At 43.8% G+C, this 27,382-nt stretch overlaps 1 protein-coding gene across 1 annotated transcript in view; it reads right to left on the bottom strand.

The window, feature by feature from the left end:
* Positions 1 to 5,221: 5,221 nt before the first annotated feature.
* Positions 5,222 to 27,382, bottom strand: part of znf407 (zinc finger protein 407) — a 200,275-nt gene continuing 178,114 nt past the window's right edge. Inside the window, exon 10 of the mRNA XM_015041575.1 lies at positions 5,222 to 6,579. Within this exon, the coding sequence (XP_014897061.1) occupies positions 5,729 to 6,579 (851 nt within the window). The 3' untranslated portion in view covers positions 5,222 to 5,728. The remainder of the gene's footprint in view (positions 6,580 to 27,382) is intronic.

The following is a 27,382-nucleotide window of genomic DNA, read 5'->3' as shown; positions in this document are numbered from 1 at the left end:
GAGGAAATCTAGAAGAATTAAATATTGGTTTATTCATGAGATAACATCTATGCAACCATTAATCATAGAATAACTGATGAAACACAATCTAAAAAGAACCCAGAGGAACATCGGAAGCGTTGCTCGCCTCCCTTTCCTCACTTGTTAGTTTGTGTGATTCGACAATAAGGAAGAGATCTGAGGTAAAACACAAAACCCCATCTTTTATTTCTCAAGAATCCTCCTGATGATCCCAAGACCTTTTGGAATCTAATCTGTCGGATCAGCAAAAGTTGATCTTTCTGTAAGGTGTGAACTTTTGGCATTAAACTAAAGCAGCGTTTTAGATGAAGAACATTGCATTTACGAGCACAGTGGTGGTTTTGTGATGGTTTGGAGTTGCTTTGCTGAGTCGGAACCTGGATGACTTGCCAGTCGTGAAAATCAAAACCTTAAAGTCCAATTTCACCAGGACTTAATCCCATTTCAAACTATAGATGCTGTTGCTTGACCTTACAACATCCACTCACGCTTGAAAAACCTCCAATATGGCTGAATTAAAACAGTTCTGCAAAGAAGAGTCGGGCAAAAATCCCCCCTTTCCCATCATTACCACAAGCACCAAATGGTGGCTGCGGCTGCCAGGGGTGGCTCAACCAGTTACTGGGTTCAGGGGGTGAATACTTTCTCGCAGCATTGAACTGGGAAGTGAAATTGGAGCCTGTATCAAGGTCGTCTGATGTGGCACCCCTGGTCCTGCAGCAGTGATGCTTTTGGAAAGGCGTAGCGGGGATTCGGCCTCCCACCGATCCGCTCTCTGGAGAGTAATTTTTTTTCGTTTTCTGTCGTTCACATCCATTTTTTATTTCATTTTTTTTTCTTTTTATGATTTGAAGTGTTATTTCTCAGTGTTGTGTGGCTAATTAAAGAGCACTTACAGTAGTTTGTGGTTCAAGGCTGAAACATTGCTATTTCCCCATAAGCGGCTAATCAGATCCCTTTTCAATCACTGCGCCTCCTTAATGAAGTGCTGCAGACTGTCAATGGGAACGCCTGCCTCCCCCAAGTGCTTTCTTTATTTTACTCCTTTATTGAGGCGGTTCAGCGAAGGGAATGAGGAACGCTCGTCGTTCCAGAGGCGGGGTCTCGGATGGAGTGGGTTGTCAATTTTCTGTCAAGCATGGAGGTGTGTGTGTGTGTGAGGCGGGGGAAAGTGGTGGGGCGGCTAGGCAGGGATTAACATGATCAAAGACACAAATGCAGAGGCGCATAGCGCACAAAAAGTAAGAGAAGGGGAGAAGATTCAAGCAGGGCTCACCCCTCAGATATCCCCCATATTCGTTTTACCATAACAACTCCCATAGAGGAGGCGAACCACAACTGAACCGTGGCTTCCCCGGCGCTCCGCCGCAGCCTCTCTTAACAGCTATCGATTTATAGCCGCAAAATAATAATAATAATAATAATAATAATAAAGAAATGACACAAACGCTGTGGGTTCTGATACGCCACGACGCGGCGGGCCCACTGTTAACACGGACGTACGTGGCGAGCAGCGCAGCGACCTGGAGACGGACAGGAAATACACAAACAAGTCGGGTTTAATAGAATTGTACCTGAAACCCCGAGGACTCCGTCTGTCTCTCGCACGCACACACACACACACACACACACACACGAACAGAGCATGTTAATACTGCCACCGGGTAGCCAGAACTAATAGTGGGGACATTAGGAAAATGATCCTCGGGCAGATATGTTTTCCAGAGATGGCGACTAAACAGAATTGCCATATTTATCACGCTCATGAAAACAGAGAGAAAGAGAGAGAGGGAGACCTTTACGTGCACTTCTGTCGCCGTCTGTTGTCCTCAGAAGAAGGACGAGAGTTCCCCTCAGGTCGGACTGCAAGTTGTTGTTTTTTTTTTTGTTAGATTCCCTGCAGATAATATTCTTACCCGCTGAACTTATTTTCGCTCTTTGTCAATTGACAGCAACAAACTTCTATGCATTTTAGAGATCTTGTGTGATTGACGAAGCGGAAGCAAAAGGATAAAAATGTTTTACAAGTAAAGTGAGGCATAAATATATTGACTTAATTAGTACATGGTCCAAACAGAACATCTAGAGTATGACCTTAAAACCACAAATGTCAATGCGAAACTAAGACAAAGTAGTGCAGAAATATGAAGTGGTTATAAGCGTGTTTTTTCTTTTTTTTTTTTTTACATGTTTGTTAAAACTGCCGCCATGTCGTGACAGTATGATGAGACAGCTAATCTGTAAAAAACAACTGAGCTCCTCTGCTATTACCCTCTGTAGAAGAAGCAACCAATCAGAGCCAGCAGCAGGAAGATATTAGTGCTGCCAAACAAGCTTGTGTACACGCTGCTCAAAGGAGAAAAGAGAACAAAATGTAACTTTTTGGCTCGAAGTAAAAACTATACTTAAACAAGTGGTGGTAGCAGCATCATGATGTGGGGATGGTTCCTTTCAGCAGGCACAGAGTTGATGGGAAATGCAGGGACCTGTGAGGCAAATGTTTTGGTAATGGCTTAATAAAACATTTTTTAGACATTCCTGTTTTAAAATAAAAAAAAATTGAAGCCAATTTTTTCTTTCCACTAAACAAATATTCCACAACAAGTGTTGGTTTATCTGAGTCCTGCCACAAGTGGCTCTTTGGACTTTCCACAACAGCTTAATAACTTAATAAGCTAAGAATAAGGAAGACCCAACTAATGTTTTTCTTTTCCTAAGGCGCCACTGAACTTAGCGAGGCAGCTGATAGCTCTCCAAATATTCCTCAGCCTCCTTTACAGTAAACATGAAAACAATAGAGAAATACTGAAGAACGTCAAAATTCTGCTTCCCTTTTGACAGGATATGCACTCCAAACATTACATTTCACGCTTTACCTTCTTCCTCACCTCACTTCTTTTCTCTGCATCCTACTCTCACCCCTCCTCCCCTGCCTCCCTCCTGGCCTTTTCCGGCTCTCCAATTAAGCTCCGGCGGCAGGTTTCCATCAGCTGTCTGGTCGTCTGCAGCAGGATTCTTCAGAGCAGAGGCCTGTCAGGAAATGAACTCATCACTGGATGACAGCTGCTAATTTCTCCCTCTTCCATGTCACACGAGTGGCCTGCCGCAGTTAATAATGAGCCCATCCAGCCCTGATTACAGAGAAACACTGGGTGTGTGTGTGGGGGGGGCGGCAGGCAGGGGGAGTGAACACGGTACAGTACACAATCCCTCAGACAAGATATGCAGAATTATGTACAAGCACAGGCCCAGACACACATTCCTATTATGGGTACAGTAGGGGAAACATTGATGCTTGTTATGTGAAAAACCACTTATATACTTTATAATCGATATAAGATCATGTACCTTCTATAGTGCTTTGCCAACATGTCCTCACATTTGTTCTCATTGCAAATTAAAACATGCAGCACCAGAACCAAACATGAAGAAGCAGCATTCAGCCTCTGTGCGCCAGGAATCTGGGACAAACTTCCAGAAAACTGCAAAACAGCCGAAACACAGAGTTCTTTAAATCAAGGCTAAAAACCCCCTGTTTGGAGTTGCTTTTGAACCATAATAAATGATGACTCTTGACAAAATGTAATGTTTACTGGTTTGGTGTGGTGTCTTTTCTTTGTATTTTTGTGCTTTTATGTGTTAAAATGTGCTATACAAATAAACTTGATTTGGTTTTGATTGCATTTTAAGTGCCACAGTAGATCAACTCAAAATCCTGTTCCCTCTAGAGGCCACATAGTTAGCAGTTAACATAGTTAATCCAGGCTTTATGCTACCTACGCAAACATTGGACCAAAATATAACTTTTTAGCCGACATGGAAATGTCATACAGAAAGCCGTGTAGGGGACGGTAAGTGTGTGAAAAGGTGCTTTGGTCAGATGGGAAGACGATGAAATGTTTTGGCCTGCGTGCGAATCGTTATGTGTGACAGTAAGCAACATTAATCAGACCACTGAGAACACCCTCCTTATGGTAAAACATGGTGGTGGTGGCATCATGCTGTGCTACTGCTTTGCTAAAATGTGAAAAAGTTAAAGAGGTATGAATACTCATGGTAAGGCGCTTCATGTTTAGCTTTATGTTATATAAAATGAAATGTCTGGAGCGAACAGCGAGGTGAAACAGGGATTAGCTACAGACTCTCTTTGGGGTCAGTTTTGAATTTCTGACGCTGCGAAATACTTTTCTCTTCTGACTCGTCCAGAGTCGAGCCAGGACTAAGCAGTGCAAGCCTGACTGTACTTCATCATAAAACAAAGATGTGTCCTGAATAGTGGACGCTGCCCTTCTTGATGCTCACATGTCGAATGTATCAATTTTAGCTGAACGGAAGAGAAGAAAAACTGGGTCCGACCTGAGGCTGTGTAGGTGTCGGCTGAAACGACAGGTTCTTCTCTCCGCGCGACTCTGGATTTTGCTTCTCTTTCCCAACCTCCCTGGCCTTTCAGCTCCCTCCCTCCGCCACGTTCCTGTGTGTATATGTGTGTTAGACGGATGATCTTTCGATGCCCTCCATGTGTATCCGTGCTTACTCTCGCCTCCCTCCTCCCCTCAACTTTTAGCGACTGGCCGTTGTCTTTCTCTCCCACTCTAACCATTAGAAAGTTGGAGCCTAAATGAGTATCGACTCTCCCTCCAGTGCTAAATGCTGCGGGTGGAAAAAAAAAAAGAAAAAGAGAAAGGGAGAAAGACGGGAAGAGTGAGTTGAACACCTAGAAGAGAATGGTGGTGGGGTGAGAGCACGACGATGTGGATGATGGTGATCATGAGGACGATAATGATAATGGTGAAGGTAATGACTGCTGGTGATCGGAAGACATGATGGGAGCCATCAGTCATTGTGTGTGTGTGTGTGTGTGTGTATATTGCTGGTGCAGTACTGTGTTTTATGTGATAGACCAACACAAAGTAATAGTGAAGGAAAGAAAAAGATGTATGGATTTTATTTAGGGGTGTCAGAGTGAAGAAGATCATGCTTTCTATATTTGATTTCTCTTTTAAAAAAACAAAACAATCGGAAAACCATGCTTTGTTTTCCTTCCACTTTACAAGCACATTTTTGTTATTCTATCTTGAAGTCTGTGGTCAATAACGAGACAAAATTGTGAAAAATATACAAGCTGTTGACTGTAGAATCAATGTGGATGTCTGAAGTGTAGTAGACCAAAAAAAAAAAGAAGAGAAAAGCATACCACTGGTTAAAAAATTACACAATCTTTATTGTCAAAAATTACATTGACCCAAAGCTTTTCTAAAAGCAAAGAGATTGACTGAGATGGAGAACACGGAAAGAAAACGCAAAATTATCACCGTTGTTTTGTTTGCGGGGATAAGGAACGAACTCGAGACAAAAACATTGAATATTTGCCTCCATCTTTTAGACCCAAAGCAAAACTCCTGCTGAAAATTAACCAAAATCTTAGAACAATGTATTTACTCTAGAACGCAAAATCCATATGTTAGGAAAACTTTGAAAACATATTCCATAAGAAAGAATTGCTTAAACGTTTGCTTAAGTTGTATGGACGTAAATGAGTCGTCGGTGGCTGTCACCATTGCAAGTTGACAGGAGTAGCACCAGAAAAAGCTCCTTTGTTGCATAGCTCCAATCATCTGAGAAAACAGATATAATGTTGTAAGAGGGAGACAATATTGAAGACGCTCTTTAGCAGAACTTCAGACAGGGACCGTCATTGCTGCGAGCCTCAGCCTTCCAGGACAATGTTATGAGAAGCTCCGTCCAGGTAGACCACCATCTCCTCTCCTGCTTGCTGCTCCGCCTGCTGTGCCTCGCCGTCCCCGGCGGCCGCACCGCCGTACACCGCCTCCTCTACCTGCAGGGTGCAGTCCTCCAGCTCGGTCACGATGTAATGGGTTCCCTCGTCGTTGACGATGACCTGGGTGAGGCCTTCCTTCATCATCTGGGAGGCGGCGAGCTTCAGCACCTCCTGCATGTTTTCGTGGCCGGCCTCCTGGATGACCTGCACCTCCTCTTGCTCCTCCTGCTTCACGTCCACGGCGGCGTGGGCTCCCTCCGAGGCTTCGGGGGCCAACACTTCATGAACGACAGTTGCCTCTCCTTGCACTTTCTCCTGATGGCCCATTTCGCTGACAGCGGTGAGCAGAGCGTCCAGGGCGGTGGACGACTCGGAAACGATGTGACTCTGACCCGCAGCCGCATGCAAGTCCTTCCTGGCGTCCCCAGACTCCACCACCACGTACTGGGTGCTGCCTCCAGCCAGGTGGGCCCCTGCCGAGGCCACCTCCCTGCCCGAGGCTATGACTTGTCCGTCCTCTGTGATGTGGAGCACCTCGGCCACCTGGCCGGCCATGGCCAGCGTCTGCAGGGTGGCGGCGGCCGACTCCTCCAGGGCCTGGTCGATGGCCATGTCCTCCTCACCGTATCCCTGGATGATGATGACCTGCTGGACGGCCTCTTCGTGGCTGGATGCCTCCGACGAGCCTTTCCTGTGCTCGGGCGACTCCACAGACTCGGCCTCCACAAACGTTGCTCCTTGGCCTTTCAGACGGCATTCAAAGGACTTGGACACAATACCTAGTGAGACACAAACGCATTCGTGTTACATTTTTGAAGAGTCGTTCATAGAAAACAGAACAGAAATAAAACAAGAACTGGAAAGGCGCCGAGTGTGGTTTGAGTCAGAAACTCAAAAAATCAGATCCTTTTTCCAATCCCCATTTTCTAGGGAAGTTGTTACTAGAGAAAAGCGTTTACCATTAGCTATTTTCAGTGTCATGTGTGGCGCTTAAAGGTAAAGTCAGAGGAAGGACAGAGATGTAGGAAACTATTTAAAGGGAAAGCCTGTCCAGACCTGTCTGATGGTCAGTGAGGCAGCAAGAGAGCGAGAGAGAGCAAGACTTCCTCTGGAAACAAGAAGGCAGACTGCTAGAAATGGATCAAGGGAAAAAACACAAACTATTGACTAGTGACCAGAGTTGGACCATTTTAATTTGTGATTGGCTCATTGGATAGTGAAAAATCTAATCTTTTGTCATCAGAGAATGAACCATACCCAAGAGCTAATATGTAACCCTGACAACACTTTTCAGTATGGAAGTTATTACTTTGAGAAGACTCAAAAGTTATTTTCAGTATCTGTAAGATGTTCTTACAAGACGTGAAAGAAGCTGTATAAACATCACGAACTAATTAACTACTTAGTTTATCAGCAGATGAAAGGAAGGATAAATGGAGCAAAACAAGGTTGCTATGGTTAAACTTCCAAGTCCTTCGATTATGTTATGCTGGCCTTGGATGTCTCAGAGCAAAGGTACGAATGTCTATTGTCTGGAATAAGCACAGAGACAGGTGTTTAGAATTAGCCGTGCTAACCGTGCTAACTGCTAAGTTAAGGTGCCAAATACAGCTTAAAAAGATGATAACCGTTTGTCCTTTTTCGCACTGGCACCTTATTTTACAACTCTGCTGTCTCGCACACAGCGCAATACCTCTGAGCATAACATAAATAGTTTGAGCAATTAATTCTTTCCTAAGGTAAAGAGAAATCTGAATAAGCTAAAAGTGAAACCAGCAGGTCAAAATTGAGCAAAAACTGGAGGTTGTTGAATTGTTGGTTATCGTTACTGAATATCTATTCAACTTCCTGCGTGTATGTATGCATCCATCAACACGAGAAGGAATATGATGGGTGGAAAGAGAAAAAAAAAATCATGGGAACCTAAAGTGACATTAAAGGCGATGTAACACTTCACATATTTGTGTCACTTAGGGGCTTGAAAGCAGACAGAATATGGAGATACTCTGCTGCTGCCGGAGCGTGGTGAGATACAGCTGCTGCTAATTGAGCCACACTGTGCCCTCTCACATCACAGGTTGCCATGGCGTTTCCAAGGTGATAGAAACAGTGTTAGAAATGCCATTGTTTAAACAGCGCCTGGCTCAGACACTTGTAGGCTAATCTATGCAGGAAAAAAGGGGATTTGATTTGAGACATTTAGAAAAAAAAGAAAAAGAAAAAAAGAAAAAGGTGGGGGGCCTCTGTTCACGACTAAGCTGCTGAAAGCTGAACTTAATTTACAATAAGTGAGAAGAGGCACAAATTCCTGTCAGGGAGAGAAGCTTTCTAGGTTTATGATACCTTGTAAAGTCACCCAAAAACTCTCAAATCTTTGTAATACACCAAAACTTGTGTTTCTTTTTTTTTTTTTTTTTTTTTACTTGGGAGGAGTTGACATTTAGAGATACAAGGTTTGCACCTGGGGGCAGCTATAGGATCACACAAACAGAACGGTACATACAGAAACAAACTCATCAATCACTGATGCTCCCATCGTCCCCTGACATTTAATGTCCTCAACTCACAAGGTTGACGATGTGATTAGAAAGTCAGGCTTGTGCTACAAAGTGGATCTGAGCCATCGCCCTCTTCTCCCTTGTGAATTTTAGACTCGGATGTGGGAGCTCTAACTCAAACACATGCGGTCACCACTAATTCTTCGTCAGCAGTTTGATAGTTTGCCCCGCAGTTTCAAGAAATGAGATTTCACAAAATTCGGAGTCTTCTGGACTTCTCTGAAATCCTATCCACCAAAAATGCCTGTTGTATTAGTGCTTCACATAAAAACTACAGAGTTTTATTTCATAGGTCAGCTAAAGATGAGACATTCTGACTGCTCATCTTTCTCTCCGGCATAAAACTCCTATTTCTTCTCTGCGTGACACACACTCGGGGGATATTTTTGACTCTAAAGTAGAGTTGCGTAAAGTACTTCTGACGAGGCAGAAGTCCTGCTGTTTTTAAGTAGACAGTGATGAAGTCGTTCTCGTTTAGGAGAGGTGAGGATGTATTGTGACCTAAAGCTAATCGAACCGCTTTTGAGAAGAGACGACAAAGGAGTGGCGTTGCAAAAACATAAATATACGGTGCCTTTGAAAAAGTATTCATAGCCCAGGAACTTTTTTCACCTCACTGTATATCAGATGGACTTTATGTTTCTATCCGTCCATCCATTGTCTGTCCTTGCTTGTCCTTGCAGGGTCACTTTGGAGCTGGTGCCCATCTCCAGTGGTCATTGGGCGAGAGGAGGGGTACATCAAGTCGCCAGTCCATTGAGGACAACCACACACACCTAACGACCACTTTCTACTTGCACCTAGCAGTGTGACTCAACTCATTTTGAATTAACTCTCTACAGTTCAGGTGGTTTTCCATTACAATTGAGTAACAACTCTGGAGGGTGTCGTCCGGCATGATCCGACACAAAAACAACCCAACGATGGAGGGCATGGAGCCATGTTGAAGCTATGTCTGCTGTTTGTGGCGTTTTTTTTTTTTTTTGTCAGACTCAAAACATAATTTTATTTACTGTATATAACAACTGATGACTTCCTAAACATTAAATCATCACATTTCTAATGTTTCTCAACCACTTCTCCAAGCCCATGTTCAAAACTAGAAAGACAAGAAAACATGCATTTCGAGAAAGACGTATGTGAGTTGATCTCTATTAATCAGAATTAGTCAAAAGGTGTCAAACAACCAGGAATGGAACAAACGAGACCTGGACGAGTAGCCAAGTTTATTTTACTACACACAATTGAGGAGGATAACAAGGAAGTGTAGGAATATGCTACTGCAATAAAAACTATTTATTTTAAGGGTTTTATTATAACACAATTGTTTTATTTTTTGTTGTTGTGCAACTCCATCTCCTTCAACACAGCGGAGAGGTATTCTTAATTTCCTCATGAACAAATTCAACCCCCCCAAAAAAAGACCTTGCAGTGAGGTTGCTGCACACTGCCAGCATTGTGTGGTAAATATCAATTCAGACCCCTCCATTTGCACCTCTAGTGACAAGCCCTGTAGTTAGAGAGTGGAGGGAGTCAGCACTGTCACAGAGAGCCAGAACAGGTTGGCATTTTGAGAAGCGGAGGTTACCTATTTACACAGGAGCTACGGGGCCGATGCTAACTGCCTACGCCGAAACGCTGCGAGCTGAGAGGTCGGCTTGCAGGAGACAATAACTCTGTAACTGTGCAGCTTCTTTTCGCATTACCATAAAAGCCGTTTGAAAGCGTGCAAATCTGAGAGAGCGGTGCCATTTCAGGTTGTTAAACCTCTAGATTCTCAGCTTTGAGGCCTGAATTTACAGGTGTGTGTGTGTGCTGGAATGTGGGTGGCGTAAGAGATCAGCCTTTATTGTTGCGTTGTCTGAACAGTGTGTGCTCCTGCACTGCATTCGTCTCCATACGCGCCTGCCCGTGTGAGGGTTTCGGAGGGTGTGAGCCGCTCTGCTGCGGGGACGGCGGGGCTAGCGTGTGTCACATTAGCCACGGGGCGCTGTCGGCGGGCCACCGGCGGTGGGAACCCGCTGAGGCTTATGGAGTGTCACTCAGTCGCCGCGGCCGTGAATCAAGTTAATGTTGCAGATCCCATCTCTTCAGTTGTCCTGCGCTCCCGGTGGAAGAACAACATTTGAACAGCGTGATTTGGCCCCGGCGAGAGGCTGATGCCTGTTTAATATGTGTTTTGAGTGCTCTGACTGACTGATTCCTTTAACAGGAAGTCGGAGGGGGAATGAGATCGACACAGAGAGGCAGGCTGCTTTATTGCCTGTGATCTGAAACAAGATGGAGGCTCCCTGAGAGGAATGAAACAACAGGAGGAAGACGGGGAAGCGGAGGCTGGGAGTGACTGATGCTGTTTGGATTGTAAAATGATGGTGGAGATATTTAGAGGATGTCTCTGCTGCAAAATCACCAATCCGTCTATCCATTCACTTAATGATGTAACACCAGCTGTCCTGAAAACAGCCACACACGACGACGGTGCCACCGCCGTGCCAATGTGTTGTCACTGTGGCCTGGAGAAGACATTTTCTGAATGGAGTGTGTTGGGTTATGTAGAGCAGCTTTGGTGGAGGGATATTCTTTGGACAATCTTTGTTCAGCTGTATAAGAAGGTAAAATCTGGACTGGAGAAGAAATCTTTGCCCTTTCTTGTGAGTTTAGGGGGAGAACATTCATCTGCTGAGTTTCCCTGAGCTGTTAATATTGTGCAGTTCTCCCAATTGCAAGTGGTAATAAATTGCATAGAATTTCTCATTGTTTATTAAATCTCATAAGAAATTCCACAACAATTTTGGTGTCACACATGGGATTCAAACAGGATGCTTCCTGAACACGGCATTCAGACAAACGGTCGTCCTGTCAAATAAATCATTTTTATGATTAAAAAAAATAAATAAAAAAATTCTGAAATACACAAATTTGCTATTCCACAACAACCCGATATCACTTGCAGCAAGAGCCAAAGAAATTTGGACGCAACACAATTATCCTCTCTGTAGAGTGAAGCAATCCCCCAGAAGCGCTAAATGAATGCCACAGCAGCAGAAGTAACCCTCGTTTTGCTGGGGACCCCTCTGGATCCCCATCAAGGACCCTTAAATGATTGCTAGGCCGCAGTTTGACAACCGTTTCCAAGGTGCGACTCTTAGTGTGGCACCAGCAGGTCAGTGCAGGAGCCTTGCTGTGCTCACTGTGTGGCGCAGATGCAATTATTGATCAGCGGATCAATAGACTGGGCTGTGTTGGGAGGGGTGCAGGGGGTCTCTAAGTGGCAATACTTCAGCTCGGAGAGGCCGCCGGGGGAGCGGTCAGACAGCACTTACCAGCAGTTAGAGAAATTAACCTTAACAAGGAGACACCGGCACACACACAATCAATTACACCCGCTGTAATACAGGTCAGCCTCGACGCAAATGTGAGCCCGCGAGCACGCGTTGGCGTAATCAGGGGAGCCGCACGCCCGGCTACATCCTGAGGACAGCGTGGCTGTAATCCCTAAATTCAACTGTAACCTCACTGTAAATGCTAATTGGTTCTCAGACGTACAGACACACACACGCACACACACGAAAATAAAAGACAAAGAAATCAACCTGAACAGACGGTACGGCAAGCAAAGTCAATTAAACTGTGTCAAACTAGAGGCAGAATGAGATGCTCTCCAAATCAATTAGCGGGTCAATGGCAGCACCATGAAAAAGTCAGAGCTTATGATCAAAACGCCACAAAAAGACCTCTTTACAATCCTTTTACCAGACCATTCCCTTCAATTACAGACACAAAGCCACAACCTTTAAACGCAGACGCCTGAACGGGACACAAACATGGGGAGATGTTTTTACAAACCCGAAGGATCCTCTGTGTGTGTGTGTGTTTGAAGGTGACACTGCTAAGTAGATAAAGTGTCAGTTATGGGTGTATCCAGGTCACCAGCAATGGGGGTGAATGACTGGGTGCTCAGGGAGAGTGTGTAAGCCCGTATGCAGGTGGGTGTTTTAATCTACGTCAGCGAATGGATGTTATTTCATTAGTTTTATTGTCAGGAAATATTTTTTTTTATTTGTGTCGCAGCTTTAAAAGAAGCAAATGAAGGTTTTGAGACGTGAAGAGTAACGACAAACTGTGGTAGTTTTCTTAACGTTTGATCATCTTTTCTGACTGAGCCGCTGGACGACCTTCCCTCGCTTCTCTCTCATCTCTTGGGCTCTCTCAAGTGCTGCCTATGCATGCATGTGTGTGTGTGTGTGTGTGTGTGTGTGTAGGTCAGTTGAGGTCCAGTCAGTGATGGCTCTACTTTGTCTGCTTGGGACAGTCGCTACCGTCACCTTTACAAACGCCATGAATCAGCGCCACCTAGGACAGGTTGGCCGACCAGAAAGCAACCAATTACACAGCGGCCAGATTGACATCGGGCGGACAGGGCGGAGAGACGGATGGAGAAACGCTGAAAACACGCCAAGGACGAAGGACCAGGAGAGAACGAGGGCACAGACAGATGGAAGGCCCTCAGGACCGGAGCACCAATGACTCTGAAGGCCAGCGCTAATCTGAGTGACTTTGGCTGATAGTCGAAGAAAATGCTGTTGATTAATATTTTACATAATCTGCCTTATTACAAATAAGAGTCTTAAACAGTTCCTCCAACTGCGTCTACTTGACATGGAAGGTTTTTTTCCTGCCAGCATTTCCCACAATATACAGCTTCAAGCAAGACGACCCTAAACTTACTGCTAGAACCTCAACGTCATAGTTTAGATCAAAGTATATACACAGGGTTTCTGCAGGTTTCACCAACTCAAATTTAAGGCTTTTAAAACCTTTTTTGAAGACTATCCTGGAAGAAATTTCACAACAAAAATGTACAGAAGAAAATCGTATATCTCGCGATGTTCTCTACGGCTTTAATTCTTGGAGTGCCAAGCTTTTTTGAACAGACCGGGTTGCCTCGTACGGGTTGGTGACAGAACTGAGTCAACGGTTAAGACAAATGTTCATCCAACTGGCAACAAATTTGCATGTAAAGATGCAAAAAAAAAAAACACCAAAAAAAAAAAAAAACCCCCTTCCTCCCAAACAAGGGAATGTTAGCAGCTCATTAGTGGTAGCTTCAACCGTCTCAAGTCACAGAACGCAAGGTAGATGTCTCAAACACTTGAGAAAGACAATGAAAAACGAGTTAGAATATACAAGATTAAATAGTCCTGCCACGACAAAATTTAAGACCTGTGATTAACGTATTTAAGGCCAACGTACCTCATTTTTAAAAAAGAATTCAAGACATCTTAAGGCCTTAGTTTTACACACATCAACATAAGTCTTTTTAAGGATGTGCAGGCATCCTGGGTCATGAGTTAGAATGGCTCAGACATAAATGAATTTACAATCTGTGGCAAGACAAAAATAATGTTCACATCAAATCTGACCAACATTAAGCCATTTAGCAAAGGAAGCATATGCAAGGATTCCTCTGCAAGGGTCTGAACCCTAACGCGCACCAGACTTTAAATCTTATTTGTTAAAAGATCCATTTATTTCCTTCCACTACTTTGTGTTCCAACGATCCACATCAAATACATTGCAGTTTGTGGTTGTAACGAGACAGAATGTGGAAAAGGTATGAAGTTAACATGCTAAGGCAGCGTAAAATCCCTCCGCAGTCTACTGTTCAGCATCGTCTCAGATCGATGGAGGAGTTTGAGTTGGCTAGGAAATCAAAACTCCGTCCCAAACACCTTTTTTTTTATATGTGTAATAGAAGCGAGGAGGATGAATCATTGTTGTTTACAAACCTCCTATTGTGGGATAATTCTCAGCTCTTAACTCAAACCTTTACAAGTAGACTCTTAAATATTTTTTACGGCGCTGCCTGGAGAAACAAAACAAACAACAGCAACAACAAAAATAAAATAAAACCCCCTTCGGAATACAAAACAATATTTGTTTGTTTCCTGGTATATTAAGGCTTCCTCCCACACACAGCTGAGCAAACTTTAGTCATATTTTCAGAAAACACACCAAATGTCAGCCACTCATAATCAAGAAGCTGCCGACTCTGTAATCCGGTAGAGCGAGGACGGCGCTGCGTGTTTTAACTGACAGTAACCTGAGCGGATAACACGGGCCAGAAGTCAGGAAAGTTAGGCGGAGTTTATTCTAACAAAAACACTTTTGTGCAAAAAAAAAAAAGGAAAAAAAAAGACGAGAAACAAATATTTACCTAGAGAAAAGTGCCACGTTAATAAACTGAAACATAACTCAGTATATGACAGGATGAAACACAGAAATGAACAAACACTTGACATGAAGCTATTAATGATCCATCTATCCATCACAATTATGTAATTTCAACCACAATATGTTTAGAAGAAGGCCGCTCATGTAGCATTAGGGTTAGCGTAGCTGCTTTAGCATTGTTGCCATGGTTTCAGGTTCAAATCCCAGCCCGTTTTTTCTTTTGGTATGAAGTTTGTATGCTCTCCCAGTGCATGTGTGGTTTCTCTTTGAGGTTAATTATTCTCTCCAGTAGTAATGTTAGCAACTTCATTTACAGCCATGAAACAAAAAGAAAAAGAACAAAAATAACTAATAGACTGATGAAAAGTTGTTTATATATATGCATGAATAAGTTCCTCACCAGTATATTTGCATCAAGCTGATTCAGCCGCCACCGTGCTTGACAACTGATACTGTTTTCTTCTGTTTAATCATCTCAGATTGATGTTTAAACATATCTTTAGTCAATGTTACGCAACAGCTCAAACTTTGCGATTTTTATTTAGTTCCTTCAAGTCATTCTGTGCCCTGGTCAGTCCATTTATTTTCATGCCAACAAAGAGAAACTACCAGCAATAAGTCCTGATCACCAATCAATTCTTCATTTTGAGAATGATTGCAGTTGCAACGTTGGGCAAACCATTCCGCCCTGCAAAAGGAGAGTGGTTGAAAATAAATTAAGTAAAAGTAAAAAAATAAAAAATAAATCATATGACATCCATGTCCCGACCATAACTGTGAAAACATTTTCTCATAAAGAGGTCATTCAGACAGAATACTACAACAACAAATCCTCCCCCAAAACAATGAAATAGTGTAGAGAGGGCTCAAGAGGTCACACACACACACACACACACACACACACACACACACACACACGCAGAGTGGAACTGGTCGGAGGAAACGCAGGTCAGTGTCCTGCTCTCAGCTCTTTTTCTGCTGACAGAGGATGACCCGGAGTGGAGAGTAATCTGGTCCACACTAACTCTATCTACCTCCAGTCCCCCAGGTCCGTGCCCCCGGAGAGACGGAGGGAAACACAAAGAGAATGAGACAGAGGGGAGGTGAAGAGGGAGGAAGGAGGTGAAGAGAAGACCGGAGGGAGGCGAAGAAGAAAAATATATATAATGAAGAAAACTATCCCGGCTTTGATCTCTCAAGATGGCTTTCTCCTGCCATTGTTGAGAAAACTGACTGCAGTTAAAACAAAACAAAACAAAAACAAAAAACCCCAGAAAATGTTCAGCTACCATATTACTGGAGATTAAAATATAATTTTTTAGACACAAGTTTGAAATTTGTATCATGTGTAAAAGCTATGACCCTGTGTCACGGCTGCATCGCAGTGCAATATAAAAAGTGAAACTGATGCATTTATTATATGTAGAGTGATGTATTTGAACTGCTTATTCCTATTTATTTGGACGATTATGGCGTGCAGCTAATAAAAATTTTAAATTGAACTTTTCAGAAAGATGGAATATGACGTAAAGCAAAGAAGAATAATTTTTTGAAACAGAAATATTATGGTTATGGCTTCCATGAGCAGAATGCTGACTTGACAATTGTCCAGCAGACTGCACCTCCACAAATAGGGTAAAAAAATTAAGCCAAAACACTAGCACTGTATCCAGCTGCAATAATGGAAAGTTAAGTGGAAGGAAAACCTACAGTAGAGAAAGATGCACAAGAAACACAGATAGTTCCCAGCAGCTGGAGTAAAGCTGGAGGTTGTTGCCAAAGCAACCACGACGTACGCCACACCTTAGCAGAACCACATTGTGCTCCCGTCCATGCCGTGCTGCACTTATGCAGTAATTCACACCAAATGAGAATCCACCAAGTTCTGAATGCGGAAACTTTACACACTTTTCAGTCGGCCTGCATTTACGCATTAAAAACCGTTTCGGTTTTGAGTTGCATTAAATGAATTCTTAATGACATTAACATTTACAGAGATGCGACTTTATTTGATCTACATCTCCAGGAGCTGAAATTGAGTTGTTGTTGTTTTTTATTAGAATATCTAAACAATTAAAACCAAATAAGTTTTTGACTTATTTCTGGAGTCCAAGTTAATTTCTGAACATGAGCCCAAAACATGAGTGCTAAGTGTTTCCTGGAGGAGCATGAAGGCTTTATTACACGGTTAGAGGTTTCTCCATGCATTCAGCAGCTTTTGCAGGAAAAAAAAAAAAGAAGATCTTCGTCTCGGAGCTCAACCCTTGCGCCTTGAATGGCGAGGGCAAACTGAGAAGAGAATCACCTCGTGCGATACGCGCAGGCTGCTGGAATTTTCCGTGGCTGGCTGTGGATTAAAAAGAGCAAACGTGTGGGAGGCTGATGCCGCCGCTAACAGAAAAAGACCCCCCCTTCTTCTCCGTTCAAGCTCGGCGTGCCAGGCAGAGGGCGTCCGACGGCGAAAGGCCTGAAACGCCTGACGACTGGTGGGGTCACGTCGCTGATTGGATGTTGTGGATAGAGCATCACCAGGCGCATCGTTTCAGGTTTGAAAATGACTAACCAGATATGACTAATGCATTACTTTGGCTTGGAGAGCGGTTATTTCCCCTCATGCTGCAAATCAACAGCCATTTGCGACTCTCCAGATGAAGGTCAGGAATGATCCCGGCGTGATGGCCAGGATGCAGCAGGAAAAAAATAAAGAAATGAACGTGTATGAGCCTCAGCCTGGAGTCCAGGGAGGTTGACATATGGAAACAATAACAAAGATTATAACACCCTCCTTTTCTTCTCTAACTCTCCCCAGAAGACGTCCGTCCTCTTGTTTTCTGTCCCGTTCCCTTCTTCCTCCCTCTCGCTCGTCTTCCTCTCAAAAAGCTCTGGAGGTGGACCTTTGATTGCTTCTTTAATTAGCAACGTCAGGCAGCTCTGTGGATTTACTGGCGATGTCAAACTTCTGCAGATAATTGCATGCCTCTTCCCTTTCTCCCTCCCTCCATCATCCCTCCATCCTCCTTTCACATCCACCCCCCCCCACACACACCCTACCGCCTCCACTTCTTCTCCCGGCTCCCCATCTATCCCTCTCAGTAACTCTCCCATGATTTAATGATTAATTATGGATGTGAGTTAGAGAATAAAAGCTTTTCAGCTAATCAAAATGAAATCCCCCCCACCCCACAACCCACCCACCACCTTTTTTTTGGGGGTAATTACAGTGTGAAGATAATGTTGCTGATGTCTTTTTGTTGCCGGGGCCCGGACGGCGCGCTGATCTGAGGTCCGTCATGGTGGATGAAATGAATGAACAGACGAGACGCGACAAACAAAGGCGATGGAGACGCGGTTCTTTGAAACGTCGCAGCAGAAAAAGTCCGTACTGGGAAACAAACGGAGGAAATGACCAACCTGACGACGCTAAAAGATGTTTGTCTTTGGAATGTTTCAGTTTAGATGTTTAAAGATGAAACTTGCATTTTTTTATTTTATTTGTTTTTTTTTATTAGTTAATCAAAGCAACAATTTACCCAACATTGTGTCAGGGATACAATGGCTAAACCTGAACTGTCACACCCAACTTTCATTTGATTTAAAAAGTAAATGTTTCTGAGTGCCGAACTGTAGGATAAGCACCTTGAAGCGCTGATCGTCCTAAACGTTGCCTGTTTATGCCGTTTTTACTGCATTTCAGACAAGTGCAAACAAATTATGACAGAAAATTGATTATTGGTTGATCCGTTCCAGGTATAAAAGCATAACTGTGTTAGAGGTAGAATCTTTTTTTTTTTTTTTTTTTTAAATATGTGAGATTTTTCACTTCAAACATTTCAGTATGAGAGGTATAACAAGTCTATATTCTTTGGCGAAAAAAAAAAAAAAACCCTCCAAAAAATATATTTTTAAAACAATTTCTCAATTTTCAGTCACAAACTTCAACTTATTGGGATTTCATAATCTGTTGAGACATTAGAGTGCAAAGATGGGATATAAAAGGAAAAAAAGTAAATAGTTTTCAAAACGTTTCATTAACAGATTTCTGAAAAGTTTACCAAGCCCACCTGAGACAATACTTTATACAAACATTTGTTGCTGCGAATGTTCGGGGGACATTTTAGACTGAAGCTGTTGCCTATTATTCAACAAACACAGCGTCTATGATCAGCCGTTTTCAAGTCTTGTCACAAAATCTCAGCTGATTTCAGGTCTGGACTTTGACTAGGCCATTCAAACACACAAATAGGCGTTGATGTAAACTGTGGAGGTTGTGACTCGTCTGTTGGAAACTGCAAAGAGAGTTTCTTTGAAAAACAAAAGCTTTCTTCTCGCCACTTGACTTGAATAACAGCTTTACTGCCAACAGATTCTCACACCTGAACTGTGGATCTCTCCGCATCGTCTTGGCCACTTTTCTGATTAATATTGTCCATTTTCCTCCAGCCACTCGCGGTTCAGGTGGACAGCGTGTCTTAGATGTTTCAGGTTGCGGATTGGAAATCTCAGTGAGACATCAAAACATTTTCACTAAACCCCCGAGTTTAAACTTCCCACCGACTTTCTCCCTGACCGATCTGCGGTGTCTGACCTTCAATATGCCGTTTGTTCACTAATGTTCGCTGAGAAACCTCTGAGGCCTTCACAGAACAACTGGATTTAAATCGAGACTAAACTACACATCGTTACGCCTCAGTTTTGTAATGCAGGCTGACAACAAATACACAAACTGTTAGCAGGTTCTTATGTGTAAAAAAAAAACAACAACCCTGAAAACCATGTCTCATTTTCTTTTTATTTCACTACTGTACACCACTCTGTACTTTCTACCACATCTTTGCGTTTTATTGGTTTAATTTTCTGTCATTTTCTGTCATTTCTGGGATCATGCCTGCTGTTTTATAGCCATGTGATGCTTTGTTTGTCTCATTAGCAAATACACTGGAGAAACACAAAATCTTACCAAATACTTTTGGTCTCATTTCTATTGCAAATATCTTTTTTTTATTTTATTTTCCCTTATCTTAAGTTATAATAAGGGACATAATAAGGAAAATAATCTACCAGTGGAACAAGCTTTTTTTTTCTTTTTCTTTTTCTTTTTTTTTACCATATTATAAGTTATAGTTTGGACAAAATGTCATGTTCCATGTAAGATTACTTTACTTATAACTTGTACTTTGTCATAAATATTAAGGAATTATTGACTTAAATCAAGCTCTCATATCTTGGTAAAAAGTTACTTATAAGTTTCTCTTGCCTTATTTCAAGTGATTAGCACCAGAAAACAGACCAAAAATACATGGTAATATTTTGTGTTTTTGCAGTGTAAGGTGTTTTTTACCCCTTCTATCCTTCGTTTATTTTTCTTTTTTTCTGCCTGTATAGACTTTGAAAAACTGTGTGTATGAACGGTGCTATGAAAACAAACATGCCTTGCCTTAAACTGTGTTGCTCCGTCTCACCAAAATCCCCACAAACTACATAAAAACCTGTGGACAAAATGAGGGGGGAAAAAAATAAATAAAAAAATCCTAGACTTCTGAAAACTTCTGAAATTTCAGTTCCAGTTCAAACACACAGCAGGAGAAAGCATTCACAATGTCGCAGCAACATGGCCGACTGAGCTGCGTTAACCTTAAACGGAGAATATGAAGTAAAATCAACATTTCCAATTACAACACAACCGATACCTGCTGCAACAACGCTCACCTACATCTCTATGTCGAAAACGTACGACAACACGTCCCTATTGTGTTTTTTTTTCCCCCCGCCGTGCGACTACGCAAAACACACACCCCGGACGCACCGGCCCGTTTAGCCGAGCCTCTCCCGATTCCTCTCTGCCGTATTTACTGGGTGTTTACCTAAAAGAGGCATGCTGGAGATATTTATCGTCCTGATGGCTCTATATATAGGGCTGGAGCAGCTCGGTGAGAGGAGAGGCAGGCACAGTGGGAGGCTGCTTCTCTAATCTCCATCTCCAAGGCTGACAGGCCTGAGAAGGCCCTAATGAATGGCTCTTTTCATCTGCACGCCTGTGTGTATGTGACAGTATAAATATTTAGCAATATTGGAGTCAGCTCGTGATTTTACACAGATGGAGTGATTGATGGCTCAACCTGCCCCCCCCCCCCAAATCCTGACGCATGCCAAAGACCACGGTGGAGATGTTATATAAACCAACACAGCCTCTCTCTCCGTCATCGTCTCCGTATCTTTTCACACTGCCTCCTCTGCTCTACGCCTCCTTCCCAGCTTGTCTTCTCGCTGTCGATCCGCCCTCTGTGGCTCTGCCAATTTGCCTCACTGTTGAGTTTCTATCATACGGCGCGCCGTCTCTGCGGATGTACGACAGGGCTAAATCAGACGAAAACAAGCTGACAGGGAGGAAACTCTGAGAGGGGCGCCGATGAAATGATCTGTGAGGAACCGGCTCGGTATTACAGACTTATTAGGGAGAGTTATTTTTTTCTCATTAAGCTCTTGGAAACACCTGAAAAGTTGGTTTTTGTCGAGTGTCACGGCGTCGCGTGTCGCAGATGCATTCAAAAATTTTAAAAAGTGAATATTAGCTACTTGTTATTCACTTCGTCAAAGAGAACTCATGAGTGAGAGCTGTTCTACATGTATGGAGAGGGGAACTACACACACACACACACACACACACACACACACACACGCACACACACACACACACACACACACACACACACACACTGAAATCCATGCACATAATGCTGTCATCTGTGTCAGAGAAAAGCCAGACCGAAGCCGTTTTGAGATACAACCACACACACACGTACATACTTTATGCTGCCAATATGTCACTGAAGCTCTAAGCAGAAATGGTGGGAGAATGTGTGTGTGTGTGTGAACAGCGAGACTTTCGATGGTTCTCGACAGCCAACGTGGGGACATTTTGCAAGAAAAATCCAGAAAATTTCATCAGATTCCAAAGATTGATAAGAACTACTGCATAAAAAGTTTCAAGAAAAGGTCAGGATAACGTGTGCGAGTTGATCTGATACATAATACATGGTAGTGAAGTTTTGTTTTGTATGTGTGTATGTGTGTGTATGTGTGTGTGTGTGTGTGTGTGTGTGTGTGTGTGTGTGTGTGTACACCACACAGACTTTCTATCCAGCATCTCCTCAGCCAATTAAACTAAAACACAAGAACAAAATCCCTGAACAAATATATGAGGACTTCAAGTAGGGGTGTCGAAGATGTATTAACCTTGTAATTGCCTGTGTAAAATATGCTCCCCTTGGTAATGAAATTTCCTGCTTTAATTTGAAAAAATTGGGGAAATATCTCTGCTTTTTCTTCTTCTTCTTCCTTTTCTCCCCCCCCTCATACCCTCCCCATGATGCGTTTTCCCATTTAATTGCTTTTAAAACTTCAATCTCGAACGCCCCCTCAGCTCGTACGCGGGGAAAGGCCCAGCGCCGGACCGCCACATCTATTAATCTAACTGTCCTACGTCGGAATTAGCATTCAAATGTGATCGGTTCCACTGCGCCTCGCCCGCCGCTCGCTATTCCGACAGAATCCACTCCTGTGCAATAACTACAGCGCCCTCCAAGCCGCGCTCCCCCTGCCTCCCTCTGCCCCCTTTTTGCTTTGAGAGCTATTGATTTTTATTTGTTCTGTAATGAGAACAATTAGTCTTGTTCCTGCCCTCTTTCATCTATCGCCTCCGAGTTCCCGTGGCAGTGCCACCCATCCGGCCTCCGCCTTTAAACCCAGCTGGAGATTTGTTCGCCGGGCAGAGGACAGGCGCCGCGCGCAGTCTGAGTCACAATCACAGCGAAGAGATATAACAGAGGACATTTCTTGCTCTTTTTCATCCGACTGTGGCCTAAATCTTTAATGCGCAGCTCCAGCCGGAGCCGTTTGAGGAACGACGCTCTCGGGTTCTGAGTGGGTAGACAAAGACTAAACTAAATTTTGACGGACTGCGGCGCCTTGAAAAGTTACTCAAACTCAATTTATCCGCATACAGATGAGGCAGCCCAGCGTACAAGGTGTTTGTGAAGTGGAAGAGAAGCACGGTGCATTAGTAGTGTCTCACTTTTACTTTGACACTCCAAAATAAAATGAGTTGGAACTTTCTGGTCAACAGGCAGAACGGAAAAGTAACACCAAACACATAGTCTCCATGGCGAAACACGGTGGTGGCAGCATCATGCTGTGGTGATGCTTATTGTTCCCCAGTGGGAACAGGGGAAAATGCATGGAGTTAAATACAGAATGACCCTTTAAAGTTGACGTGCTACCTGAGAGCGGTGGCAGAGGTTTACCTTCTGGCTGAAAAATGAGCCTAAATAAGCAGATACACTGTAAAATTCAATTCAGTTTAATTCAATTACGTTCATCCAACTTAGTTTAAGCTGATTTAATTTGACAAATTTAAGTCAGTCTTACTCAAATCATTTAGTTACTTCAGATAATGAAGGAAACTAATAAAGAATCTGTTCTTTTAAAGGTTTTAGTGGATCTACTGGTCTTTGTTTGAGAGCAGTCAGACAGGAAACCAGGTCATGACAGAGAGGGAAGATGTGCAGCTAAGGTCTTCGGGTCGGGAATCGAACCTGCGATGGCCGCGTCGAGGACTAAGGTCTCCTCATGTGGGTTGTGCTATTCCCCTTCGCCACCACAGCACCCTGGTCGGTACTGGATCTGCCCCCGGTGAAGCTTGTGTCGTGACGTCAGACGTCGGATACGAACATCGGACATTAAACTTGATTTTTTTCGAGTAAAGTGAAAGTAAAAAGTTCCTTTAAGTTCAAACGTCATCACTAAGCCAAAGGAATTAAGTGAGATTAATGTAAAGGAAAAAGTCGATAACATAAACTACAGCCCAAATACACTTTTTAGAGTGTAGAACTACATCTGAGTATTATTAGATGAAAGTAAGTTAATATATTAGAATGGCCCAGTCAAAGTCCAGGCTTAAATCCAAGCCAGAATTTGTTCAAATACTTAACCTTGCTTCTTCAGTCTGAATAAACTTAATATATGGGCTAAAACTTCAGACTGATTCACCTCCAATCTATATTTGTAGCATACTTTTGAACACCATGTACCCTATTCTCTTCCCCTTTTAAACTGTGCACTAAATTGTGTTGGAACACCACAAAAACCCTTACTTAAACACATTAAAGTTGGTGGCTGTAACAAGAGAAAATATGAAAAAGATCCAGTTTTATAAAGACTTCAGCAGGGCACTAGATCTCTTTAAAATTTAAAGTTTTTCAAGTGTTTTTTCCTCCTTCACCAAATTGATTTCCATTACAAAGTCTGGATTAAAACTCCCAAGCAGGACGTAATAATAATGACAAAAATATCTTATCTGAATAAACTCCTTATTAATCACGGCTGGAGTAAAACGGGAACGAATTGCCTCCTATCTATCATGCTGGATGTCTAATCTCTCATTTTATTAAAAGGCTGATGTCTCCCCCATCTACCCGGCCGACTCTAATTGATGTGGTTAAAAGAAATTACTACACTCCAAGTCCGTCGTGGCTGGTGTTAACATGTATCATAAAATGTGAAAACATAATAAAACACTCAGATCTATCCATTAGGAATGCTTTAATTTCCGCAGAGGCAGGCGAGTGGCAGGCAGGGCTGACCGACCAGCAGCCGTCAGCGAGGCTTTAGCCTCCATAAACCACCTGATTGACAGGGTGATTTGTGACTGACTGGATAAGCGACAGGCTGCTTTCAACCTGTACACAAGCAACGCGCCGCCGCCGCTGCGTTCGTGTGCCGCGTCGGGTCCTGTTGCAGCCGAGGCTGGAGAGAAATTAAGCATCTGAGAGGGCCCATTTCTCTTGCCAAGCTGCCTGAGCCTTACTTACCCTAATGATGTATAATAGCCTGCAACTACACTTAACCTGAGTATTACTGTGGCAAAGACTGAGTGGAAGAGGCACAAACACACACCCTTAAACACACATGCTCACAACAAAAGTGTGGTTTTCCTCAGGACTCTGGCAGACAACGACTCGGCACCAGGCCTGGCCACCGATACCAAAACCCGCAAATTAAAGAGCTTTACGTTAGAATCCACAGAAAGTGCCGGAACAAGTGGAAGTTTCCTCTGACCGAAGCACAGAGTATGAGCACTGACCGTCTCCTCGCATGTTGCTTTGCACTGCCACTCAGCTGGCTGAAAGATAGCTCCTACACTTTTACTCGATTACCATGAGAATGTCATACCACATTCTCAAAAACTCTCAGTCAAACTGGGAGTATGGCGTCCATTTGTGTTAATGCCGTCTTGAGCCAATGCTTTGCAGAACTACCTTTTTGCTGCATTTACAGCTCCAGGATTATGAGCCATGTCTCTACTGGCTTTGCATATAAGAACCTGAAATGTTTTTTTTTTTTAAAGATGTCTTGGCTTTAGTGGTGCTTATTGAACGAGAAATAGGGAAGAAAGAAAAAGGGATAAGCAAATGGCCTGAGAACGTGAATCCCACTCAGAACAACCGCGCTGAGGACTATAGCCACCTCACATCGTGAGCGCTCTCCACTAACTGAGCCATCCAGCACCCTGACACTGAAATATTTGACATTTTCCTTTGGCAAAGTTGCTCACGCTCGATTCAATTAAACAGAGAGTCTCTGAAGAATGGTTTTCAAGTCACTCTAGTATAGTTGTTCTCAGCCTATGGTAAACGGTAAATGGCCTCATCAAGTCCAGAGAACCCTAAAGCGCTTCACACTACCTTCAGCCGTTCATCTAATCATACACACATTCATATGCCAATGGTGACAAGCTATTGGAGAGTGGTCACATCTGCCCTAGGCGTGGCCCTCTGACCACCAGTGAGCAAGGCGGGTGAAGTGCTTTGCCCCAGGACAAAACGGCAGAGGCGAACAGAGTGGGGATCGAACCAGCAACCCACCTACTACTAGATAAACTCCCGTCACCATTGCCACATTTGCCTCAACACAAGTTGGGGCAAATAAAGATTGTTTTATGTCTGTCTAATAATGACATTTCAAATAAGAGAAATTAGGATGTCAATAGCAGGAGGCAAAGGGACAAAGGGTGGTGAATATGGTAGTTCTTTCCGTAATCGGTCAAGGCTCCGTCCATCTTCGTCGGTGTGTCTTTGGGCAATACACTTTACCTGTATTGCCAGCTGGTGGTCTGAAGGGCCAGTGGTGTCGGTGCATGGCAGCCTCTCCTCTGTCACGCTGCCCAGGGAAGCTCTGGTTAAAATCAAATATCTTCCAGCCATCAGTGTGTGATTGGGTGAGGGCCTGAATGTAGTGTGAAGCACTTTGGGGTTCTCTGGACTTCATAAAGTGCTACACAAGTCCAATCCAATTACCATTTACCAAGGTGCAGGAAAACTGATACTTTTATTGAGGACTATCATCATGCTGTGACGATCTCACAGCAACCCACGAATTCCTGACACATTTGGGAATGAAAGACCCTCAAATCTCACTCCATCAAATCCCATCTAGATGAAGGACGACAGCTGTATCCCGGTTTTCTCTCTGATCCCTCACTCACACGTCACTCAGCTGCTGACTCACTCTGTGGCTGTAATCTAAGCGATACAGGCAGTTAGCATGCTGCATCTGTTGTCTCCTAATTAAACTAATTCTACAGGATGCCCGACTGTATTCATACACACGATAGGGGAAGTCGGGTCCTTTAACCCCTTTTCACGTTAATTAGTGTTGATGAAAACGTGCTCATCGCTTACACATGTACCACTTAAGTGACTGAATGAGTATGTGTGTGTGTGTGTGTGTGTGTGTGTGTGTGTGTGTGCGCGCGTGTGTGCAAGACAGTTCGGAGACAGTGGAGAGACAGTAAATGACAGAGTCACGTGAGGCGGCTACTGTATGAAACCTCAGATCTAATCAATAGGAGCGAGGAGGACGCCAGGCGCCAGCCAGAGGGTCACCACTCATCACTCAGGTCAGCTGCGAGCACACACACACACACACAGGCAAACGGAGGGCACCACACAGGGCGCATTACTAGACGGGACTATGAGGCAGCAGAAGATGGGTCAGAGAGAGGTTGGAGCGCATAGCAACGGAGAGGGAGCCGGATCGATGGCAGAGATTGAAGGAGGTCCGTAATACCGGAGGAGTCACGGATGTCCAGGGCGAAGCTAAGCAGGGCTGGGAGACGGGTCAGGGGGGTTAAAACGGCCTCGCAATGGCAGGATGAGGCACTGACAGGCCGTAAAAAGAGGTGAGGCGAGATTGACCGATTTTGATGCTCGGAGAGGCACTGCGGACGACGAAGAGTCCAGATGAGATGATTCCATGTTAGATCACGGTGCTGGTTCCCTCATGTGACGAACACCGCAGGCTTTTGAAGGAGCGTTTGCAACAGGAGGCAGACGAAAACGGGGCAGCAACAAAATCAGCACCCACACGTATGTGTGTACGTATGCGAGTGTATATGTGTGTGTGCCCTGTCGCTGCAGTAAAGAGACACCGGCGGAGAGATGGACAGGGCTCGGTGGCATTTAGCCCTGCTCTATAATGACACTGAAAGCTGGGGAAGGAGACACAGGCGCTGTTATTGAATTATTGAAGGTGCACAGAGAGGTATAAATCTGCCACGGCGACTCCATCCCCCGTTGTAACACACACAGAGGCCACATGCGGTGTGGGTGGCGTGACGATTGCAGACTTTGACTTGCTGACCTTGAGGTTGTTAAAACAAGCTCTCCGTCAGCTTTTCTGCAAAATATGTTTACCTCGTGAGAACGGAGAGAGAGAGAGGGGGGGGGGGGGGGGG

Source organism: Poecilia latipinna, unplaced genomic scaffold (assembly GCF_001443285.1).
Source record: "Poecilia latipinna isolate Pla-1442-1.1 unplaced genomic scaffold, P_latipinna-1.0 Scaffold558, whole genome shotgun sequence".
NCBI lineage: Eukaryota > Metazoa > Chordata > Actinopteri > Cyprinodontiformes > Poeciliidae > Poecilia > Poecilia latipinna.
The sequence above is the reverse complement of the archived record's forward strand: the minus strand, read 5'-3'. Positions and strand labels throughout refer to the sequence as shown.